Source organism: Pongo abelii, chromosome 12 (assembly GCF_028885655.2).
Source record: "Pongo abelii isolate AG06213 chromosome 12, NHGRI_mPonAbe1-v2.0_pri, whole genome shotgun sequence".
Classification (NCBI taxonomy): Eukaryota; Metazoa; Chordata; class Mammalia; order Primates; family Hominidae; genus Pongo; species Pongo abelii.
In genome coordinates, this window is record NC_071997.2 from 90482958 (window position 1) to 90501325 (window position 18368).

Here is an 18368-nt window from a genome sequence, read left to right on the forward strand (position 1 = left end):
GGCAGCCTGTCTTTGGTAAGGAGAAATCATGCTTCCCTAATCTACTAGAGCTTTGTGAAGGGTCAAATAAGTGTGCGGATAAGGGGGAAACAGGAGACACAATCTCCTTACACTTTCAAGCATCCTCTGAGAGGTGCCACACCAAAGCGTGTTAAAGGAGTTGAGTCACCATGGGAACGGGGAGAATGTCGGCGACAAATAGGGAACTGGCTTAGAGATAAGGAATAAAGAGTAAGGATAAACAAGTCTTTATCTGGATAGAAAAATGTGAACTGTGGGGCTCCTGCTGGGGAATTGATGCTCCTGGGGGGACCAAGTTAACCGGCCCTTAGTGATTTGAGATGTGACTATCAAGCCCTTTTGCTTTCACAAGTCACATGTGGAAATTATCCCCATCGCCATAGAGTCATGGATCATATATCGCCTTGAATTGTGACATCTCCAGTGCTTAGTGGGCTCCTGAAAGGCAGAGCATGGTTGATATTTCTGGATTCATTACAGTGAATAGCATCCAAGAAATATTTTGTGGCTTGATCAGTTGAGAGAAGGATGAGTGTACATTGAAATCTTCTGGCTTGCCAAGGACCTTGAGCTCTTCCAAGTAGGAAAATACCAGCAAAGGGCTGTGAGATGCAGGAAGATACACGGGGCTCAAGAATGGCTGAAGATGTTCCCCATGGGCGAGGGCAGGTTGAGTAAAGCATTTGAATTACACTTTTTCTTTTTTTTTGAGACTGAGTTTTGCTCTTTTTGACCAGGCTGGAGTGCAATGGCAGGATCTCGGCTCACTGCAACCTCCGCCTCCAGGGTTCAAGTGATTCTCCTGACTCAGCCTTTTGAGTAGCTGGGAGTAGAGGTGCCTGCCACCATGCCCAGTTAATTTTGTATTTTAGTAGACATGGGGTTTCATCATGTTGGCCAGGCTGGTCTTGAACTCCTGAACTCAAGTGATCTGCCCGCCTTGGCCTCCCAAAGTGCTGGGTTTACAGGCATGAGCCACTGCGCCCAGCCTGAACTTTGTTTTTATGAGATGTGTAAAGAGAATACATGTAAATACATCATATATATCAGTTTAGAAAATAATAGTGAATACATCATATATACCAGTTTAGAAGATAATAGTATAAGCTACATCTTTGAGGATGAGAGATTTGAAGCTCTCAGTGACAGCCCAAGGAAAGATTTTGGGTCACTATAATCCAGTGCTTCTCAACCTGTTTTTCATTATTATCCCCCACCCCCACCAAGTACTTTTTTTCACCTACATTTCCCCCAGTTGCCACCACCTTCCATGAAATTTTAATAGCATGGAATATTGCATTTCTGTTTATGTCCTGTGGCCCTTTGCAGGGCCATAAACCATTGTAATATCTAAGACTTTCCATCTCCCAAGAACCAAGTGTTGTCTCCTTGGGAATGATGGTGGCTCTGTTGATAATGCGTGCTGTAAGGGACTTTCTGCAGGATTGGGCCCAAAGTGTGACTTCATTCAAACAACAACAAATTGCTGAATATCTAAGGATGGAACTGGGAACAAAAAAGTCTTCTCTTGCCTTGCCCTCAAGCCAAACAAAATCCCAAAGATGTGAGGTGAGGTGGGGTGCTCCTGACCAGCTCTTAGGTGATCACATTGAGTTCCTTAGCCATCTGCCTTCAAGTTGAGTTTGGCCAACGGGGAGCTCAGCAGGAGACTGGGGGAGTGAGGAGGGAATGTGTGGTGAGAGTGTAGGTCCCACCTTGTGGGGTCACCCTGTCTGGTGGGGTCCTTTGGTCACTTCTTCAAATGCCAACTCTACATGACTCCTGGGTTCTTCTTCCAGGTTCTGAGTTCTGGTAATAGCTCCCACTCCCTTCCTTTGGTGGGGGATAGAGATGGAAATAGCTTGGCTGCCACTGGCTCAGGTCATAGCTATCTTTGAACCTACACATGTGTAAATGTGTCTTATGCACACTGTGCTCTCTGTTTCCTATTGGGGCCTTGAATGATAGAGGGGAAAGTTCTTTTTGCTGCATCCTAGGAGAGGCTTTCTGGAGCTGGAATGAGGCCAGAGGGCCTAGGGCTGGGTAGGATGGGCCAGGACAACAAGTCATTAAAATGCTGAAAAAAGAAGGCTGACAGGGCCCTTGACTGGAATGAGAGTGGGAGAAGGAACTTCCCCCAAACACAGTTGTAGGGATCCTCTAGAGCTTAAGAGGCAATTATTAGAAATATCTTGGTCTATCTCCTTCCCGTAGGTGGGAATGATGTGGCACTTTGTCCATCTCAGGGGGTAGCCTTGGCTGGGGTTCACGGAGAGGTGAACAGACAAACATAAAAGTTCTTCACATAGACCTCAAAGGGGTCTTTTAAGGTCAGGGTCCCTGGGACATCCTCACTTTTGTGGATGATCCAGGGGAGGTGGCAGGTGTGAGTGGATCATTGCTCCTGTAGGTTTAGGACAATACCTGGGTGTGCTCCTGGGTGGAGGGAAAGGAACACAGGCTTTTGGGGGCAACAGCCTCTGGGCCATCATCCACCTCTCAGAGTTGCCATAAGGATTAAATGAGGAAGTGCACAGAAAGTCACGCAGGCCTGGCCTGCAGCCAGCTACAGCCCCGCCCCTCTTCCTAGTGAACTGAGTAGTCTCATGCTCAGAGTCCAAGTCTCCTTTCCTAGCTCTGCCCTCAGGAGCAGGGACAACCAAGTCTTACATGCTCCGGGCTCCAGAAGCCACAGAGTGACAGCAAGAAGCTGTTGTCATGGATGGGCGGTGGGTGGGCACATTATCCTGAGGCCTCCTAATCCCATTTTCTGCTTTCATGTTAATCCTCTTCCTCCTTCTGTCTACCACACACTGAACTCCCAGGGCACTGACCCAGAGAGCCGGGCCCCACCTCCCCCAGTTGAAGGCCCTATTCCCTCTGGTGGGAGGGCGGGGCAGGGCGGGGTGGGGCGGGGGCTGCAGAGCCAAAGGGTGGGCAGTCCAGCTCGTGCCTTGGTCCTCCGCAGTTGACCTGGATGTTCTTCCAGGCCAGGCCATGGATAACACTGAGGGCTCAGCTCGCTAATAAATAATAACAATGACAGCATCAGCCAGTATTTCCTAAGCATGTACCGTTTGCTGACCCTGGCTAAGGCAGGATTTTATTCAGTTTCCGTAAGGCTGCTGTGAAGCAGATTATCCATCTGAAATTTGTGGATGAGGAAATGGAGGCTCAGGGAGGTTGTCATGAACCAGATCACACTGAGCAAAAAGCAGAACTGTCTGGGACTCCTGCCCAGCTCTGGCTGGCTCCAGAGCCTCACAGGGAACCACTAGGTCACACTACCCTCCTGCACTGCTTCCTCAATTCAGGAACGCAACTGGGGGATCCTTTCCCCAATTCGGAAAAGGATCCCTTCCCAATCCCCACCTTTGCCTTCCCTCCTCTGGCGCATGTCACCTGAGGCTTCAGTTGGGTGAATATATTTTTTCCGTTCACTACACCTGGGTATCACTAGCATTGCAGTGGAGTAGGAAGAATGTGGCTTGGTGGGTGGAAGGGGAGGTGGCATGTGTTTCTGGCTGAAACAGGTGGCTCCCTGTGAAAGGTCATTTGGGAGAGGAATGATTTTGCTTCAGGCTTTCCTTTACCTCCCCTTTCTTTCTGGCACTCCATCCCTTCTCCATTCCCAGTTGCAAATGCCCTTCTCTTGACTCTGCAGGACTGAGTCTGGCCATTTTTGCCCCCAGAAATAGGTTCTGGGACAAGGCTCACTCACTAAGGAAGGAGCCGTCCATCATCCCCTTCAGCCACTGTGTGTGAGTCTTTCTAAAAAGATGTTATGCCTTGCGGGACCTCCATTTCAGTTTGTCACACACTCACAGGAAGGAGGCGCTTCCCTAACTGTAGCTTACACCCTTCCTGCTGCAATGGGTCCCTTCTTGGAGGCAGCACTTAGTACTACCGGACAGAGCGCAGGCTTGGAGGAAGGCTGGATTAGAATGCTCACTAAAACACTTAGCAGCTGTGTTACCTGGGCTTCAGTTTTCCGGGCTGGAATTGGAATAATTTTGTACCTTGCTGAGGCCAGAGCCTGGTCCTCTGGAAGTATTATTTCCCTCTGTCCCTCTCCAGGGGCTGGTGAACCCCTCATCTGGAAATCTCTCGAAGCCAGGAAGGCAGTGCTTAATTCACTTTGGTCTTTTTCCCCCAGAGTCCTGTGGTTCCTGGGCCCTGCGGGCCTCTCTGCTGGTTATTACTGGGTCCTTGGGTCCCTCTGGACTGTGCAGCCCTCACACACTTCCTGGCCCAGCCCCCTCCCCTCAGGTTCTCATCACTTCTGGCCCTGCCTTGTGCCTCCTTGGTGGATGCGGTTCCTCCGGCCCTCAGAGCCCCACAGGCCATATGACAGTTGGAGGGTAATAGAGGATTGTGTAAAGTCCAGTACTGGATTGCGTGGGGTGGGCTATGCATGTTGCATGGAGTGAGTTCAGCTAGGGAAGGAGGCCCCAGGGTGATGGAAGCTGAGGTCCTCCTTCGAGAGATAAGAATGGTCTGAGGGTGGTGAGCACGGCAGGATTTGGCTGCGTTGTCATGGTGTGAGGCTTTGTGGAGGCTCTGCCTTTACCCTCCACCCACAATCACCAAGCCCAACACCAGAGGCAAGATGTGGGGTGTGTGGGCTGGGGATGGCAGTGGCGAGCTGCAACCCTGAGGATCAGAGAGGCCACTATGACGAGGGCTCCAGAGGTAATACGGCTCCTCAATCACCTTGAACTACAGGGACGTCTTGTTATGTGAGAAATTACACCAACCACGTCTGTTGAGGAGAAATCGGGTTAAAGTTTGGTTATTCTTTCTAAAGCCTCCAAAGGTTTGTGCCATCCAGAATATTCTAGAAGTAGAACGGTGTATAGGACAGAATATATGGGTTTCAAGTCAGAAGCCCTGCATTCATGGCGGGGCTCTCTGGCCTCCGTGTGATCCCGAAACTGCAGGTTCTTGTTTTCGCTCTGGGCTTCGATACAGCCCGGCTAGACCTTCCCTCCTAAAATTGACAAAGTGGAAGCTGGTCTTTCCACAGACCCTCCTTTCTTCTGAATGTTCATATATTTCATGTTCAGAGAAAGACTCAGAAAAGCTTAGTGCCCGTGACCTTGTGGTGGGCCCAGGCCAGGTCCAACCCTGGGCAGAGGTAAAGCTGACCCACCAGCAGGTTGTTCGGGTGCTCCTGGTGACCCCTTCATGGCTGACATCTCACCATGAGGACATTACTCCACTGTGTTAGGGCTTCATACATAAGAAGCTGGTCTGTAAAAATGAGAACTTCCTTGGGGGAAAAGGGAGTCCCCATGTCTTTTTTGGGGACACGATGTGGAGGACCCAGCAGGAGGTGGGCACCATGGGTGGGAGCAGGGCCTGAAAACACTTTGTGATGACTTCAGGGTTTGCTGCTGAGATTTCATTCATCTTCCCCTGTGTCACATGCATCCCCACAAACATATACCAAGGATATAACTGAGGACCAAGAAGTCACAACCTAAGAAACTATCACTAGGGAAGAGTTTGCTGTGAAACATCATTTTATTAACTAATTTTATTTTATTTTTTACAAAAATAAACAATTTAACCAACAAGAAGTACAAAAGATTCTGGATATTCAAACTCGAGGAAGGGGGAAAGCCTGGTTTTGGCTGCTTTGCGGCTTTCATTGAAAGCAAATGAGGCAGAAAGGCCCCGGCCCCACCCCCGCCCCAGGTCCTGGCTCAAACCGCACCTGCTCCCTGACCCCAGTCTTGGCTCATGCTGAGGTGTGCACCTCTGCCCCTGACCCCTGGGCTGGCCTGGGAGTGTCCCCTGTCGGAAGGTCAGAGACAGCCCCCCCAGGTACAGAATCACCCACATCCTGGAGCATCCCCCGCCAAGTCTCCTGTCCAGACCTAAGCTGAGAGAACACTCCACGATGGATTGTCCCCACGCAGCTCCCCCGCCTGCTGTGGCATGTGCAGCAGCAGCAGCAGGGGCTTTAGCTACATTCTCACACTATTGAACACAGTGATGGGGCTGCCCACGGAACTGTCCCAGGGAGGGGCACAGCCCCCACTGGGGAGACTAGCCCGGGCTTGCTTACAGCCCAGAGGGTTGGAGAGGCAGTCATCCCCCCATGATTCCTGGACTAGGAGCCAGCAGTCCCATAGCTAGGCTGATAAACTCACATTTTAACATTTGGCATTATTGCACGTTTGTCCTGGTCACATCGGTCTGTCTGGGATGTCAGCTTTGTCTGCAGGGGTTCCCAGGTGACATGCAGCGCTGCCAGTGCAAGTCACTCCCTCCACAGGCAAGCCCAGCTGCTGAGGATAGTCAGCTGGTCAGCCGAGCCCTCAGATAGGTCAGCCAGAGGCCTTCACATATGTGGTCTTGTTGGGATCAGGGACCACTTGGCGCCATCCAGTCTTGAAAAAGACCAGCTGCCGACCTGGGGGGCAGAGGTGAGAGGTAACAGGGCTGGATGTTTCTCTTCCTGGAGGCAGGACCATTCTCTCTAATTTGACTGCCTTGAAGACACGTATACCTCTCTCTCATCATCTCAGCACCCCCTCTGACTTCCGATGGATCACTATCTATCAACCTCCAGAGAGGTCCTGCCATCTCCCTTGGAAGGGCTTCTCCCACTGGCTCACCTGTCCAGGTGGTCTGGTTGGTGACCACAAAGGCCCGACACTGGGCATGGCTCTCACAGACATCCATGGCCTCAGCCAGGTTGAACACTGAAAGGAGGCAGCTCCCGTGGTGGTAGGATGGCCAGCAGCGGTAGTCTTCCTGGGGGATGGTGCTGTCTGGGATACGCTGGTACTCTGTGGGTTGGGGATGGAGTAAAATGAGAACTCTGTATGCCCAGGTTTGAGTGCCCAGGGATGTGTCACTTTCTGGAAAGGGCAGCAAGACTCATTTCCTAGGTGAAAGCTGAAGTCCAGCCTGGCCCTCTAGCACGCAGATGAAGGCAGCTACCACTGTTGAAACAGGGCTGACTGCTCAATAAAGACAAAGCACAGACTTGGTTTTCAGGAGACACATATTTCCCAAATCTAAGGGCACATAGCTTGGTCAGGCAGTACAAGATAGCAGGCACATGCAAGGGGTACAGACATATATAGGGACACACAAAGTCCCAGCTGTCTAAGCTAATTGCTGAGGCCAGGACATTTTAGACAGTTAGAGCCAGGCTTCTCAAACTTCAATGTGCATGTGAATTACCAAGGACTCTTGTTAAAACGCAGATTCTTTTTCTTTTTTTTTTTTGATGGGGTCTCACTCTGTTGCCTAGACTAGAGTGCAGTGACACAATCATAGCTCACTGCAGCCTTGAAATCCTGGGCTCAAGGGATCCTCCCATCTCAGCCTCCCGAAGTGCTGGGATTACAGGTGTAAGCCACCATGTCCAACCAAATGAAAATTCTGATTCTGTAGGTCTGGGGTGGAACTGAGAATCTGTACTTCTAACCAGCATCCAGTGTGGCCTGCAAGGGTTCAGAGCAACCCTCATTCACATTTTCTCCTGGCCTTGGGGAGAGAGGTTAGGCAAGTTCCTCAGAAGGGCCTGGGATGGAAGGGAGTCAGGGGTTTTTGAAGTTAAGAGGCATGCAAATGGACTAAAATGCAAAAAATCCATGGCTAGAGTGGGGAGGGGGCTGGAGGGAAAATCTGAGATCTCATTCTACAGAGAGAGCCTCAGAAGCTCTGAAAACTCACAATCAGTGAGCTGCTCAGCTGCTGGTCTCTTGTTTGCTCCTGTCTTTCCCACTGCCTGGAGAGCCCCAGCTCTGGACTGATAATGCAGAAGCCCTGGGCCTCTGGCCACCCCGCCCTCCTGCCTCCTTCTACCAGGGACTAGACCAAAGTCCAGGGCTGACTGTGATTTACAGCCCCATAAACGGCATCCTCAGGGACAGAGCCAGCCATTGTTCACCTCGTTAAACTTTATTTACAGGGCTAACAGGGCTCCCCCACCCCTAAGACTAGCCAGAACTCCTTCAATATGGAGCCTGCTCACCCCTCAACCCCTGCCAACCCCAGCTAAACCCCAGGGCTTCAGCAGAAGGACCACAGCCTGAAACCAGTGGCCAGAATTCTCCCCCTGCCCTGGGGCTTCTTGGCTGGTTTCAGTGTGTGCCTTCCCTAATATCCAGTGCCCTTCTAGCCCTGGGAGGTTAGAGGAAGGAGAGAGAAGCAAACATATACTGCGTTCCAGCTGTGTCATAGGAACTGCACTAATTGCTTTCACACATTTCACCTGACATTTAATTCCCATAAGAATTTGGTGAGGTGGGTAACAGTGAACCCAATTCACAGATGAGGAAAGTGAGGTTCAAGGGGTAACTTGCTCAAAGTCATATAGCCAGTACATGATAGGGTTTGGAGCCATCCAGAGTAGGGGTGTCAGTGCCCAACCCCAGGTTGAAGGCAGAATTATAGTTGCTCTAGCTCAGCTAGAGATGGAACCTCAAATTACTCCATGTCAGCCCCTCCATGATTCTATGTGAGCCCCTACAGTGGCCTTTGGAGACAAGGGGCCCCAGAGAAAGGGTGAGCCACTTAGCCTAATTGGGTGGGGTCATTCACCCTCCCACCTGTTTCTCGCTTCCCTGTGGATCAGGTTGGGGCCACTCACCGGTACTGCTGCTTGCCGTGGAGTTCTGCAGATACTGCCCGCTCCGGTACAGGTGCAGCACCTTCTCCAGCTGGGCCAGGGTCTCGTCCACCCCCCAGGCGAGCTCTCCTGCAGAGTGCGGTGTGGCTAAGACAGGATGCCTGGGGCTCCCACTCCTCCCTGAAGTCAGCAGCCAGCTGCTCCCACCTTTGCCTCCACAGCCTGTGCCCCAGTGAACAGAGGGCCAGGGAGCGGGGAGGTTGCGGCAGAATGCCACCTTAGGAAGTGATGGTTTCTAGACCCCCTGCTGCCCTGGGTTATTTTTCTCCCCATTTTTGCTGGCGGGTGGGGGTGGGGTAGGTGCCTGGAAGCAGATGGGCCCTGGAGAGCTCACCTGTGGCGTTGACGATGCTGTCCAGCAGAGGACGCAGTGAAGGCGGGGCACTGTGAGGCAGGAGGTATGTGAAGAAAAACCTGCGGCAGAGGGAAACCAGTGGCTCAGGAATCCAGCCTTTGGAGACACATCCTTCCTCTATTCCAACCCGGGGTAGAACGCTAACCTGGCCAGGGAGCCCGATCCCTCAGGCCTAGCAACCAGGCAGATCGCCGTGAAGTCTACTCAGCCTCGGGGGAGGGTTCTGGGCACATGCTAAGACCACACCTAACTTCATACTAACAGAAACCAGGGGCCTGCTTCCCACCCCTTCCCAGGACTTGCCCACCTCCCAGCCCCACATTATCCCCTGACTGACCCCCGGTGTCAGAGCAGCCCCATGGCTGGGGCCCAGTGAGGAATTTCCCAGAGCACAAGGGCCCGGGTGGGAAGGGAAAAGTGCCAGTTCCACCAGCCCTAGGCTCCCAGTCCAACACTATTTTAAGAAGCCTCCAGCTGCCACCCCCTAACACGGATTCTCCTTGGAGCTGTCTATTTTTAGCCTCTCCATCAGAAGCCTGAATGTTCCCTTCTGGACAGGGTAGAAGCCTTCCCTTGCTCTGGTCAAGGCTGAGTCTCCCTGCCCAGCTGGCCTCCACGTTGGCTCTCTTCCTGCCATGCCCTCCTGGCCCATTCTCCTTCGATGGAGTTCCTGAGTCGGGGGTGGAGGTCACCTGTAGGCATTATAGAGATTCCGCTTCTCGTTCATGCCCTCGCACCAGCCCTGGGCTGAGCAGGGCAGGGTGAAGTTCCTGGCCGGAAACTCGAGTATGCAGTCGGTGCTGCCTGCACACGGCGTCTCCTCCACACGTGCGTCATCCAGGTCCGTTACTTTGAGCTCCCCATCCACCAGCACAAACTGCCGAGGGCGGAAGTCCAGCAGAGTGACGGAGCCCAGTGGGGAGTGGGCCAGGTGGTGGAGGAGGCGGCCCAGGCTCAGGCAGATCTGAGGGGCACAAGAAAAGACTGCTCACTGCTTTTCTCCTGGGTGGGGGTCTGTGGGACTCGAGGGCACCCTCCTTTTGGAATCTGAACTTCGCTTGTGGGGGTTGGCACTTCTCTTCTATAGGCCCCAGGGCTCCACAAATGCCAAGGTCAGCAGCCTTAGAGAGGAGGCCAGTGATTTTCTATTAACTCTCGGCTGGCCTGACCCTGCAAATGATATGGAGTGGGTGGGAAACCGCAGCAGCAAGGGTCTGGGGATAATGCATCTCTTCCCTGAAGTTGCATCCTGAATGTAGTTTTAGTTCAGTGTGAATGTAGTTTTAGTTCAGTGTATGGAAATAGCGGGAGGGTCGAGATGGTATTAAGGTCTTTCCTAGTTCTAGGACACTGGCCCTCCTGCAGTCAGGCTGAGTGTGTGAGTGCTCTCCTCTTTAAGGTGCCAGCCCCCACAAGCTGGTGTGTACACGCGCATAAGGAGGGGTGAGGAGGGCAAGAGCACAGCATGTCGGGATCCTTTAAGTCTTGCTTCTTTTTTGAACCCTTTGGCCGGTGGCTGAGTCAGCCTGTGCGCCTTCTTCCCCTCCCTCTCCCTGGGTGGAGGAGGAGTGGGAGCTGCTTTGGAGGGCTGGCCTTCTAAGGCAGAACCATCCTAGCAAGGAGCCCAGGGCCCGAGCCCTCCTCTGAGCTCACTCGGAATCGATCTTCCCAGGAAGTTTGCAGCAGCTGGATCATTTCTACAGGGGCGCCCAGCTCCGTGATGGTGGTCAGGGTGTCTGGGATGTCCTCGCTGTCCTGGTAGCAGTAGCCATAGAGCTGGGGAAAGCCGAGGGCAGGTCATTAGGTCACAGGGTGGGGGTGGGGACAGGGAAGGGCTGGACTGTCAGGTTCCCCCTCTCTCTCCCCCCACTATCCCCAGGCCTTTGCTTCAGCTCAGGCCAGAAGAGAATGGCAGTGTTGCCTGGGAAGCATGTCCTCTCTGCCCTGCAGTCAGACTTCCTACTGACCATGTCAGCCCCTCACCCCTTCCGACTCAGGTAAATAGGCAGGTCTGGCCACTGTGAGTTAACCACGTGACAGGTACCATGCTAAATTGCTCTATGTGCATAACTCAATTATTGTAATAACCCTAATGGGCACAGTAGGTGCTATTATTATCTCCAACTTCAGGTGAGGAGGCTGACTCAGAGAGGTTAAGTTGCTTGCATAAGGTCGCACAGCTGATCAGTGTAGGAGCTAATATGTGAATTTGTGCCACTCGGATTCCACAACGTATTTTTCTTTATTTATTTTATTTTATTTTTATTTTTATTTTTTTTTTGAGACAGCCTCGCTCTGTTGCCCAGGCTGGAGTGCAGTGGCATGATCTCAGCTCACTCCGCCTCCTGGGTGCGGGTGATTCTCCTGTCTCAGCCTCCCGAGTAGCTGGGATTACAGGCGCTTGCCACTATGCCCAGCTAATTTTTGTATTTTTAGTAGAAAAAGGGTTTCACCATGTTGGCCAGGCTGGTCTCAAACTGCTGACCTCAAGTGATCTGCCTGCCTTGGCCTCCCAAAGTGTTGGGATTACAGGCGTGAGCCACTGTGCCCGGCCACAATCTGTTTTTTCTAAGAATGCTGTTTGGTAATACACAAGCCAGCATACGGTTGGGCATTATCCTTCCTCCCCTCCTCGAATCTGTATCTATCCCTCATCATTTCTACCTTCTGGCAGCTTCAATTTTCTCTGCGTGGGTCTTGAGGGAGGAAAAGCAAGTTCACTTAGATATTGGTAACTAGTGTTGATAAGAACAAGGTACCTAAGGGCACAGCCCCAGGTGTGTTTTGCATATGAGTGATGTGTATCAGTGGGGTTGGTAGTGAGTGATGACTCCTCCTGGAAGATCAGTTCTTTTGGGGTTACGGTCACAGGGAACTGCCCACTCTATGTCATCTGGGGAGAAGCTCTGCACTGCCCAGGGACTTCTGGGAAGCACAGCCTGACTGTCACTACCACCTTAACAGCACCCACAGGCTTCCCCCTGGCTCTTCCAACATACTCCACAGCAGCTAGGGGCTCGTACGGTGCTCAAAACAACCAGCACCCTGTGGGGCAGAAACACAAAGGTCGAGTTGTCCAGGCCCGACTCAGGGAGAGGAGAGCTATGCGGTGGAGGGGTGGATATCCCTGTGCACTGTCACCCTCATACCATCTTTCACACCCTCCCCAGAGCCACTCCAGGTCCTCACATGTCCTCTTCCCGCCCTAGGAGGGCCCCCTCAGCTCCCCGTCATCCTGCTGGCATGGGGGAAGGCCTCACTCTTGGGCTGTGACTTGGGGGGCCAGGGCAGCTCCAGGCACCCTCTTCTCTCTCCACCCCCTCCCCATCAGTCCAGGGAGGCCCCAGACCCTGGTGGGGTGGGGGGAAGGTAAGGGGAACAGCCCGGGGGCCTGGTTCTCATTTTCTTGCCCAGAGTCTGAGCCTTTGTGGGAAACTTCTGAAGGTTATTAAACACCCGGAGGTCGTTAAATGCGCTGTTAACGAGGTATTAATCAACACCCCTCAGGAAAAAATAAAAAGACACCATTAACCCCCCCCAGGAAGCGTGAGGCTGAGCATTTCAGTCACATCTTTTGTTTGGTTGGGAGAAGAAATATACTCTAGCAGGGCCAGAATCTGGGCCCAGGCAGGCCTGGGGGCCCATCCAAGGCCTGGGGGCCCTAGGATGACTGTGGTGTGTTGGGGGTGGGAGAGGTGGGGAGAGGTTGAGGGGAGGGAAGACCCTTGTGCCCTTTGGCCCTGGGCTATAGAGGAGTCAATCACGTGAGGGAGTGTGTGTGCGTGTGTCAGGGGCGGGATGGGGAGGGGTCAAAGAAAATGGATAGAAAGATCTCGCCCAGGCAATCCCCATGACCAGAGAAAGCACTGGGAGGTGCAGAATGGGGCCTGCGAGCCTGGGCATTTTCTATTAGAATCCACAGCACCAATTCTGGGCTCCTCAGAGAGGGAGGGTGGTGGGCCCGCACCACTAGGAACTCTAGAAATGTTCTCTGACTCCTCCCCAGTTGAGCAAACAGTCAAATGGTTTTGAAATTTTAAATAACTCAGAGGTATTAAAGCAGCATTATTTCTAGTTCCCTGTACACCTGCCCTGAAGCCTCCTGGGCAGGAAGACCCCACTGTAGGCTTCCCTGCCAGCAAAGACAGCCGTGTCGAGGAAGCCAGAGCGACACTGGCCTGGAGGTCAGAAGACGAATCGGAGAGAGCCATCCTCAAAGCAGTCCCTAAACTCACACTAAAGGGCCCCCCCACTTTTCACTTTTCCTGGGTAGAAAGGACCTGTGACCCTATCTCTCTTAGCAACCCTTGTGCCCTGGTACCACTAACTCTCGTCTGGGACTCTACAATAAAGAGTCACACAGCTAACCCCAGACAACCCTGGTCTTGGTTTGGTGAGGGAAGGGTGAAAACTATTCTGTTGTAATTTTTTCTTTGGTGCCTTCAGAATTGGGCTGGGGGCCTGACATTTCAGAGGAGGACTGTCCCGTGATATATATGTGGGGCATTAGCTGAATGCTTGTCAGGAAGTTTGAGCTTGCGGGAAGAGTGAGGGACAAGTTTCTTAAAAGATAGGAAAGCACATCAAACATCAAACCTGTCTGAAGGGAGAGGGGTCTTGAGTCAAGTAACTAAGACTTTATGTCCTGCTAAGTCACTCAAGACCTCTCCACTCCCTCAGGATCTGGCTGACACCCTAGAGTTTCCAAAAAGTTCCCAAAAGTCCCTGGGAAGTAAAGAGTACAAGATCCTCCCAGTGAGAATGGCCACGTAACCAGGGGCTCACTCCCTGAAGCTGCAGACACAGTGTGAGCTGTGCAGCCAGGCTTCACTACATGCAAGTGTTGGTTCTGCCCGAGCTCCTGAGACCAGTTTGGGGCCCAGGGCCCGGTCCCAAGTGTCTGACCAGGGTTGGGGAATACAATGGGGGAGGGGGAGACCGGGAGCCAACAGGAGTATAAACAGCTTTTGGGCCAGTCTCTCCTGCTCTACGATGCCCACGCATCTCCCTCCAGGGCTGGGGTGCCATCTCACTCCTAAGGAAAGGAGAGAGGGACTCCTGGGTTTCCAGTCATTTCTGCTGGGTGCAGAAAGGTTAGTTTGAGTGGGCTGGTAGGTGGAAGGTGTGTGCAAGATTCATCCGTTGGGGAGGCTGCACACACCCATGTTCACCAGGCCAACAGCGGTCAGGGATTCCCCTCTCAGTTTGCTCAGACACGTGCAAAAGGAATAGTCTGTCTAATCTTAGGATGGAGGCAGACCTGAGAGAGAGGACGTGGAGTGTTAGGGCGGTGCTGGGACTGTGAGAGGCCCACTCTGAGTCTAGCTTGGAGGTGACAAGGTGGGGGTTTCAGCTCTCGCCTGTGTCTCCAGCGAACAGGCGAGGCAGAGTCCCATTGAATAGGAACCTGAGCATTCGGCTTTCTCAACCTTCCAGCCTCTTGGCTATCTATATACACTCAGACAGTGTGACATTTAGATCCTCAGGCCGCCAGTCTGTCCACTGAGCTGAGACCTTGAGGCTTCTCCAGGGGCTCAAGGACCCACTTTAAGGCCTGGGGAACCCTTGGTTCACTTCTGGGAAGGACTGTGTTCCCTTTTTCTAGCCTGCTCCCCAGCCCTCTTCCAGTGTCTTCTGGGTGGCGCTGGAGGTGGGTGGGTGGGTGGGGAGACTATAGGAATCAAGCATGACACATGGTCTCTTTCCAGCTCTTCCCAGCCCCATTGCTGTCCCGTCTCATTTTCAAAACCAGACAAATCACTGGAAGTTGAGAGAAGTTCCATCAAGAAGTGGGACTTTACCACACAGTTGGAATTCTGATTCAAGTGTCTTGGCTTAGGGTCATTTTGGCTTGGGGTAATATCCCTGATGTTCAACCTCCTAACTCCAGCCCGGAGTAGAGTCCTAAATCCTAATGGACTGCCCCACCCCCTGAGTTTTGGGAGCCTCTGTCCTGGCCTGTCTTTCAGAGGTGTGGAAGCCGAGAAACCCAGGAGTTCTTTGGTAAAGGGACGCCCACCCAGGAGTGAGAAGCAGGGTGGTGCAGTGGGAAGGGCCATGGTCCGGCTTCTGCGTCTAGCTTCGCCTGGGCGCAGTCACTGGCACTCCAGATCAAGGGGTTCTCTTCCAGCCAGGTTGACAAGGTCTTGGGCACTCCCAGCCAACACCGTTACCCCCGCGTCCCCACCCTCGTACCTGCAGCACGTTGGGGTGCCGCAGCCGCTCCAGCAGCACCATCTCCTTAAGCAGCTTGTGGGCCGCCAGCCGATAGCAGCCCCTCCGTACCCCGAACTCGCGCACGCAGCTGCCCAGATCGTGGCCGCTAAAGTCCACCGCCTTGAGCGCCACCGCGGCGCCACCGGGCAGGCGGACTCGGTACACGGCCTTGGTGTAGCCTGAGCCCACGTACTGCGCGCCGGACACGTTGCGAAGCGCGGCGCAGCCTAGGCGCGGGCCCGGGCCGGGGGAGCCTGGGCCGGGAGCCGGGGGCCAGCCTGGGGCGCCGTCGGGCAGGGGCCGGGCCCAAGGGGGCCGGGGGCGCGTCAGGCCGGGCCCGCCCGGAGCCAGGTCCATCAGGCGCCGCCGCTCCGGCCGCCCAGCCCCGGGCCCGGGGCCCCCGCGGGAATAGCGCTGCACCTCCTCGTAGCGCGCCCGGATCTGCCGGGCCAGCTCCCCGCGGCCCCCGCGACGGCCCGGGCCCGGGGCCGGCGAAGGCTCAGGGGACTGGCCTGGCTTCGGAGGCTCCGAGCCCGGAGCGAAGAGCACGTTGAGGACAGAGCCCAGCAGGAAGGAGGCGCAGAAACCCGCGGCCACTGCCGCCCGCCGGCGCCGCATCGCTCCCCTCCCCCCGGCCGGCCGGCCCTGCGCGGCTCCCCGGCCCCGGCCCCGGGCGCTCAGGCTCCGAGGCGGCTCCGCTCTGCGCCCCGCCGGCCCCCTGCCCAGCCCGCGCGCATGGCCCCGGCGGCCCCAACCCCGGCCCCTCGCGGGCGACACATCGGCCTGACACTTGCCTCCCTGCCGCCCTGCCCCCGCCGCTTATAAGGCCCGGAGCCGCCCCCCCCCCCCCCCCGCCCCCGCCCCCGCCCCCGCCCCCGCCCCTCCGCCTCCTCCTCCGCCTCCGCCTCCACCTCCCAGCTCCCGGCCCGAACCCGTCCTCGGCGCCGCCCCCTCAGGCCGCCCGGCCCGGCCTTCCCCGCTGACTGACAGCGGGACCTCCTCCCGCGGCCGTCCTGGCCTGGGAAGCGGCGCGGAGGCGGCTCCGGTCCTGCCCAGCCCGCGGTCCCCCGAGCTTCGTCTGGGAGCGGGGGAGGGGGCGGCGGCGGCGGCCAGGAAGCGCGGGGGCTCCGCTCCCAACGCGAGGGCGGATAACGGGGCCCGGGCGGCCGGATAACGGGATTGGGAGGTGGATAACGGAGCCGGCCGGGCGGAGTGGGGGGAAGATAAAGGGGCGAGGCCGGCGGGTAGCGGGCTCGGGAGGGGACGAGCAGCTAAGTCCGGGATGCGGAGATCCGAGTGATCTCAGCGCTCCCTCCTGGGACTGGGGGCCTCGGGGCGGTTTGGGCGCAGGGAAGGCGCGTGGACCCCGCCTCTTGCGGGTGGGGCCGGGGGTGGCGGCTCCTCGCTCAGCCCCGGATTCCAGATTGGGGCGATGGTGAGGGCGAAGCGGGCGCAGCCGGGCCAGCACCTGCGAGCGCGCGTGGGACAGGAGCTCTAGGCATAGAGGAATGCTCGTGAACTCGCCGGAGATGCCCTGTTCAACTCCTTTTACCCAAGTGTTTCTGATTTTCCTTGCCCCTAAAGCCCCAAATGCAGCTGGGGGTCGCTTCCTACCCCCCAGGATGCCTGGGGTCTGACTGGGTCAGCCGCGTATCAGGAACCATGTGCATGCTAGTAGCTTGGGCAAAGAGTGCGTTTGTGCCCACGGACGGCTGTCTGTGGAGTGTGTGCCTCGGCGTGTCTGAAGGGGCCATTGTGTCCGATGAAGGGAATGTGTACCTTGTCTGTAAGTTGGTGCTGACGCCGCCAGAACTTCGGTCCCTCCTCCTCCCTCCCTGATTGCATCATTAGTGCTAATTGAGAGGCTTTCACACGCCAGTGCATTAGCTGTTTGGAGTGAGCTCCCCCCTCCTGGGAGAGATAAGCCGCTGCCCCTCCCCCTCGCAGCTCTCCTCTTCCCCGCCGCTCTGAAACTGCCCACCTAGATCCTCTCACCTTCCTGGGCAGCTTCCTGCCTCCCTCTGGGCCAGGTTAATCTCTGTCCTCCTCACAGTGTCAGGGATTGGCTGGGGAGGGGTCAGAGAGGAGAAGGGTCCAGAGCCTTTTTTCTGGGGATGGGGGGGGGTGGGGGGGGGTGGGGGGGGTGTCCCGGGAGGGGAGATTTTCCCTGAAGAGGTCTGGCGTTCCTACAGAATGCAGTGTCTGTGATGAGAAAGGGACAGGAATTTCTGCCCTGTTCCTTTGGACATGGAAGGACCGAGGAGAGAGCTGAGTCCCTGATCTCCAGCTTATGATCCCACTGAGGTGGGCCTTCCAGCCCGGACTCCTTGTTCTCTATGGCTTGGGGAGTTGGGGCCCAGTCCGACTTGGCAAGCATGGAAAGGCAGGGTGAAGGAAGCCATGATTCCTGCGAGAACACTGGGTCTGGTGGAGTCAGGTCTGTACCGATAGAGCTGTTCTGCCCTGCTCTGGGCCGTGGCTGCAGGCCGCAGGGTGTCGGGGGAAGGCTCTGAGCAGATGCCCTCCCCAACCTTACACCAGATGTCTTTGGTCTAATTAACTGTGCTGGGAAAACCAACCTGGGTTTGTAAACAGAGCTACTGGCTAAAGTCAACAGGGAACAGCAGCAAACAGCAAACATTCCCCTCACACTCAGCCTCGGTCCAATTCAGGCCCCTGGGGAAAACGGGGAGCTGGGTGGATCAGGAGGCCTCCCCGGCCCACAGCTGAATCAGGAAAAGCCTGTCTGCCTGTGTCACCCCAATATGCCTGGTAGTTCCTTATCAGTTCCATGTCTTCTCTTCTGGGGAGGAATGAGGATTTTGGGAGGAACAGTTGCCATCCCAAGATAGGCTCTGTCCTCCTTCCAGCAATTTCCCCATAGACATCTACCCAGCCAAACATCTCAATCCGTGAGGGAGCTGTTGTGGGGGAATATTCCCTGAAGAGCTTTCTTTGGGGCCTGCTCTGCCCTTGTGTCTTGGAGAAACTTCTGAGGGTAAAACTTGGCGTTGTGAGTCTACAGCTTAGAGTAGGTGAATATAACATGAACATTGTTAAGTTCGTTACACATCATGTAGGTATTATAATAACATGTTCTGAAATTAGATAATTATTCCTGTG

At 55.0% G+C, this 18368-nt stretch overlaps 1 protein-coding gene across 2 annotated transcripts; it reads right to left on the reverse strand.

The window, feature by feature from the left end:
• Positions 1–5528: 5528 nt before the first annotated feature.
• PKDCC (protein kinase domain containing, cytoplasmic) lies at positions 5529–16041 on the reverse strand. 2 transcript variants are annotated; one of them, XM_024242679.2, is made up of 7 exons: positions 15225–16041; positions 10683–10805; positions 9722–9993; positions 9009–9088; positions 8636–8743; positions 6648–6821; positions 5529–6442 (listed from the first exon to the last, which is right to left on the reverse strand). In XM_024242679.2, the coding sequence occupies exons 1-7, from the start codon at positions 15861–15863 to the stop codon at positions 6357–6359; spliced, it is 1482 nt and encodes a 493-aa protein (XP_024098447.2). In that variant the 5' UTR covers positions 15864–16041; the 3' UTR covers positions 5529–6356. The 2 variants fall into 2 exon arrangements, with proteins under 2 accessions (XP_024098447.2, XP_054404188.1); XM_054548213.2 differs by lacking the exon at positions 10683–10805 and having other exon boundaries at positions 15225–15961.
• Between the last annotated feature and the right edge of the window lie 2327 nt (positions 16042–18368).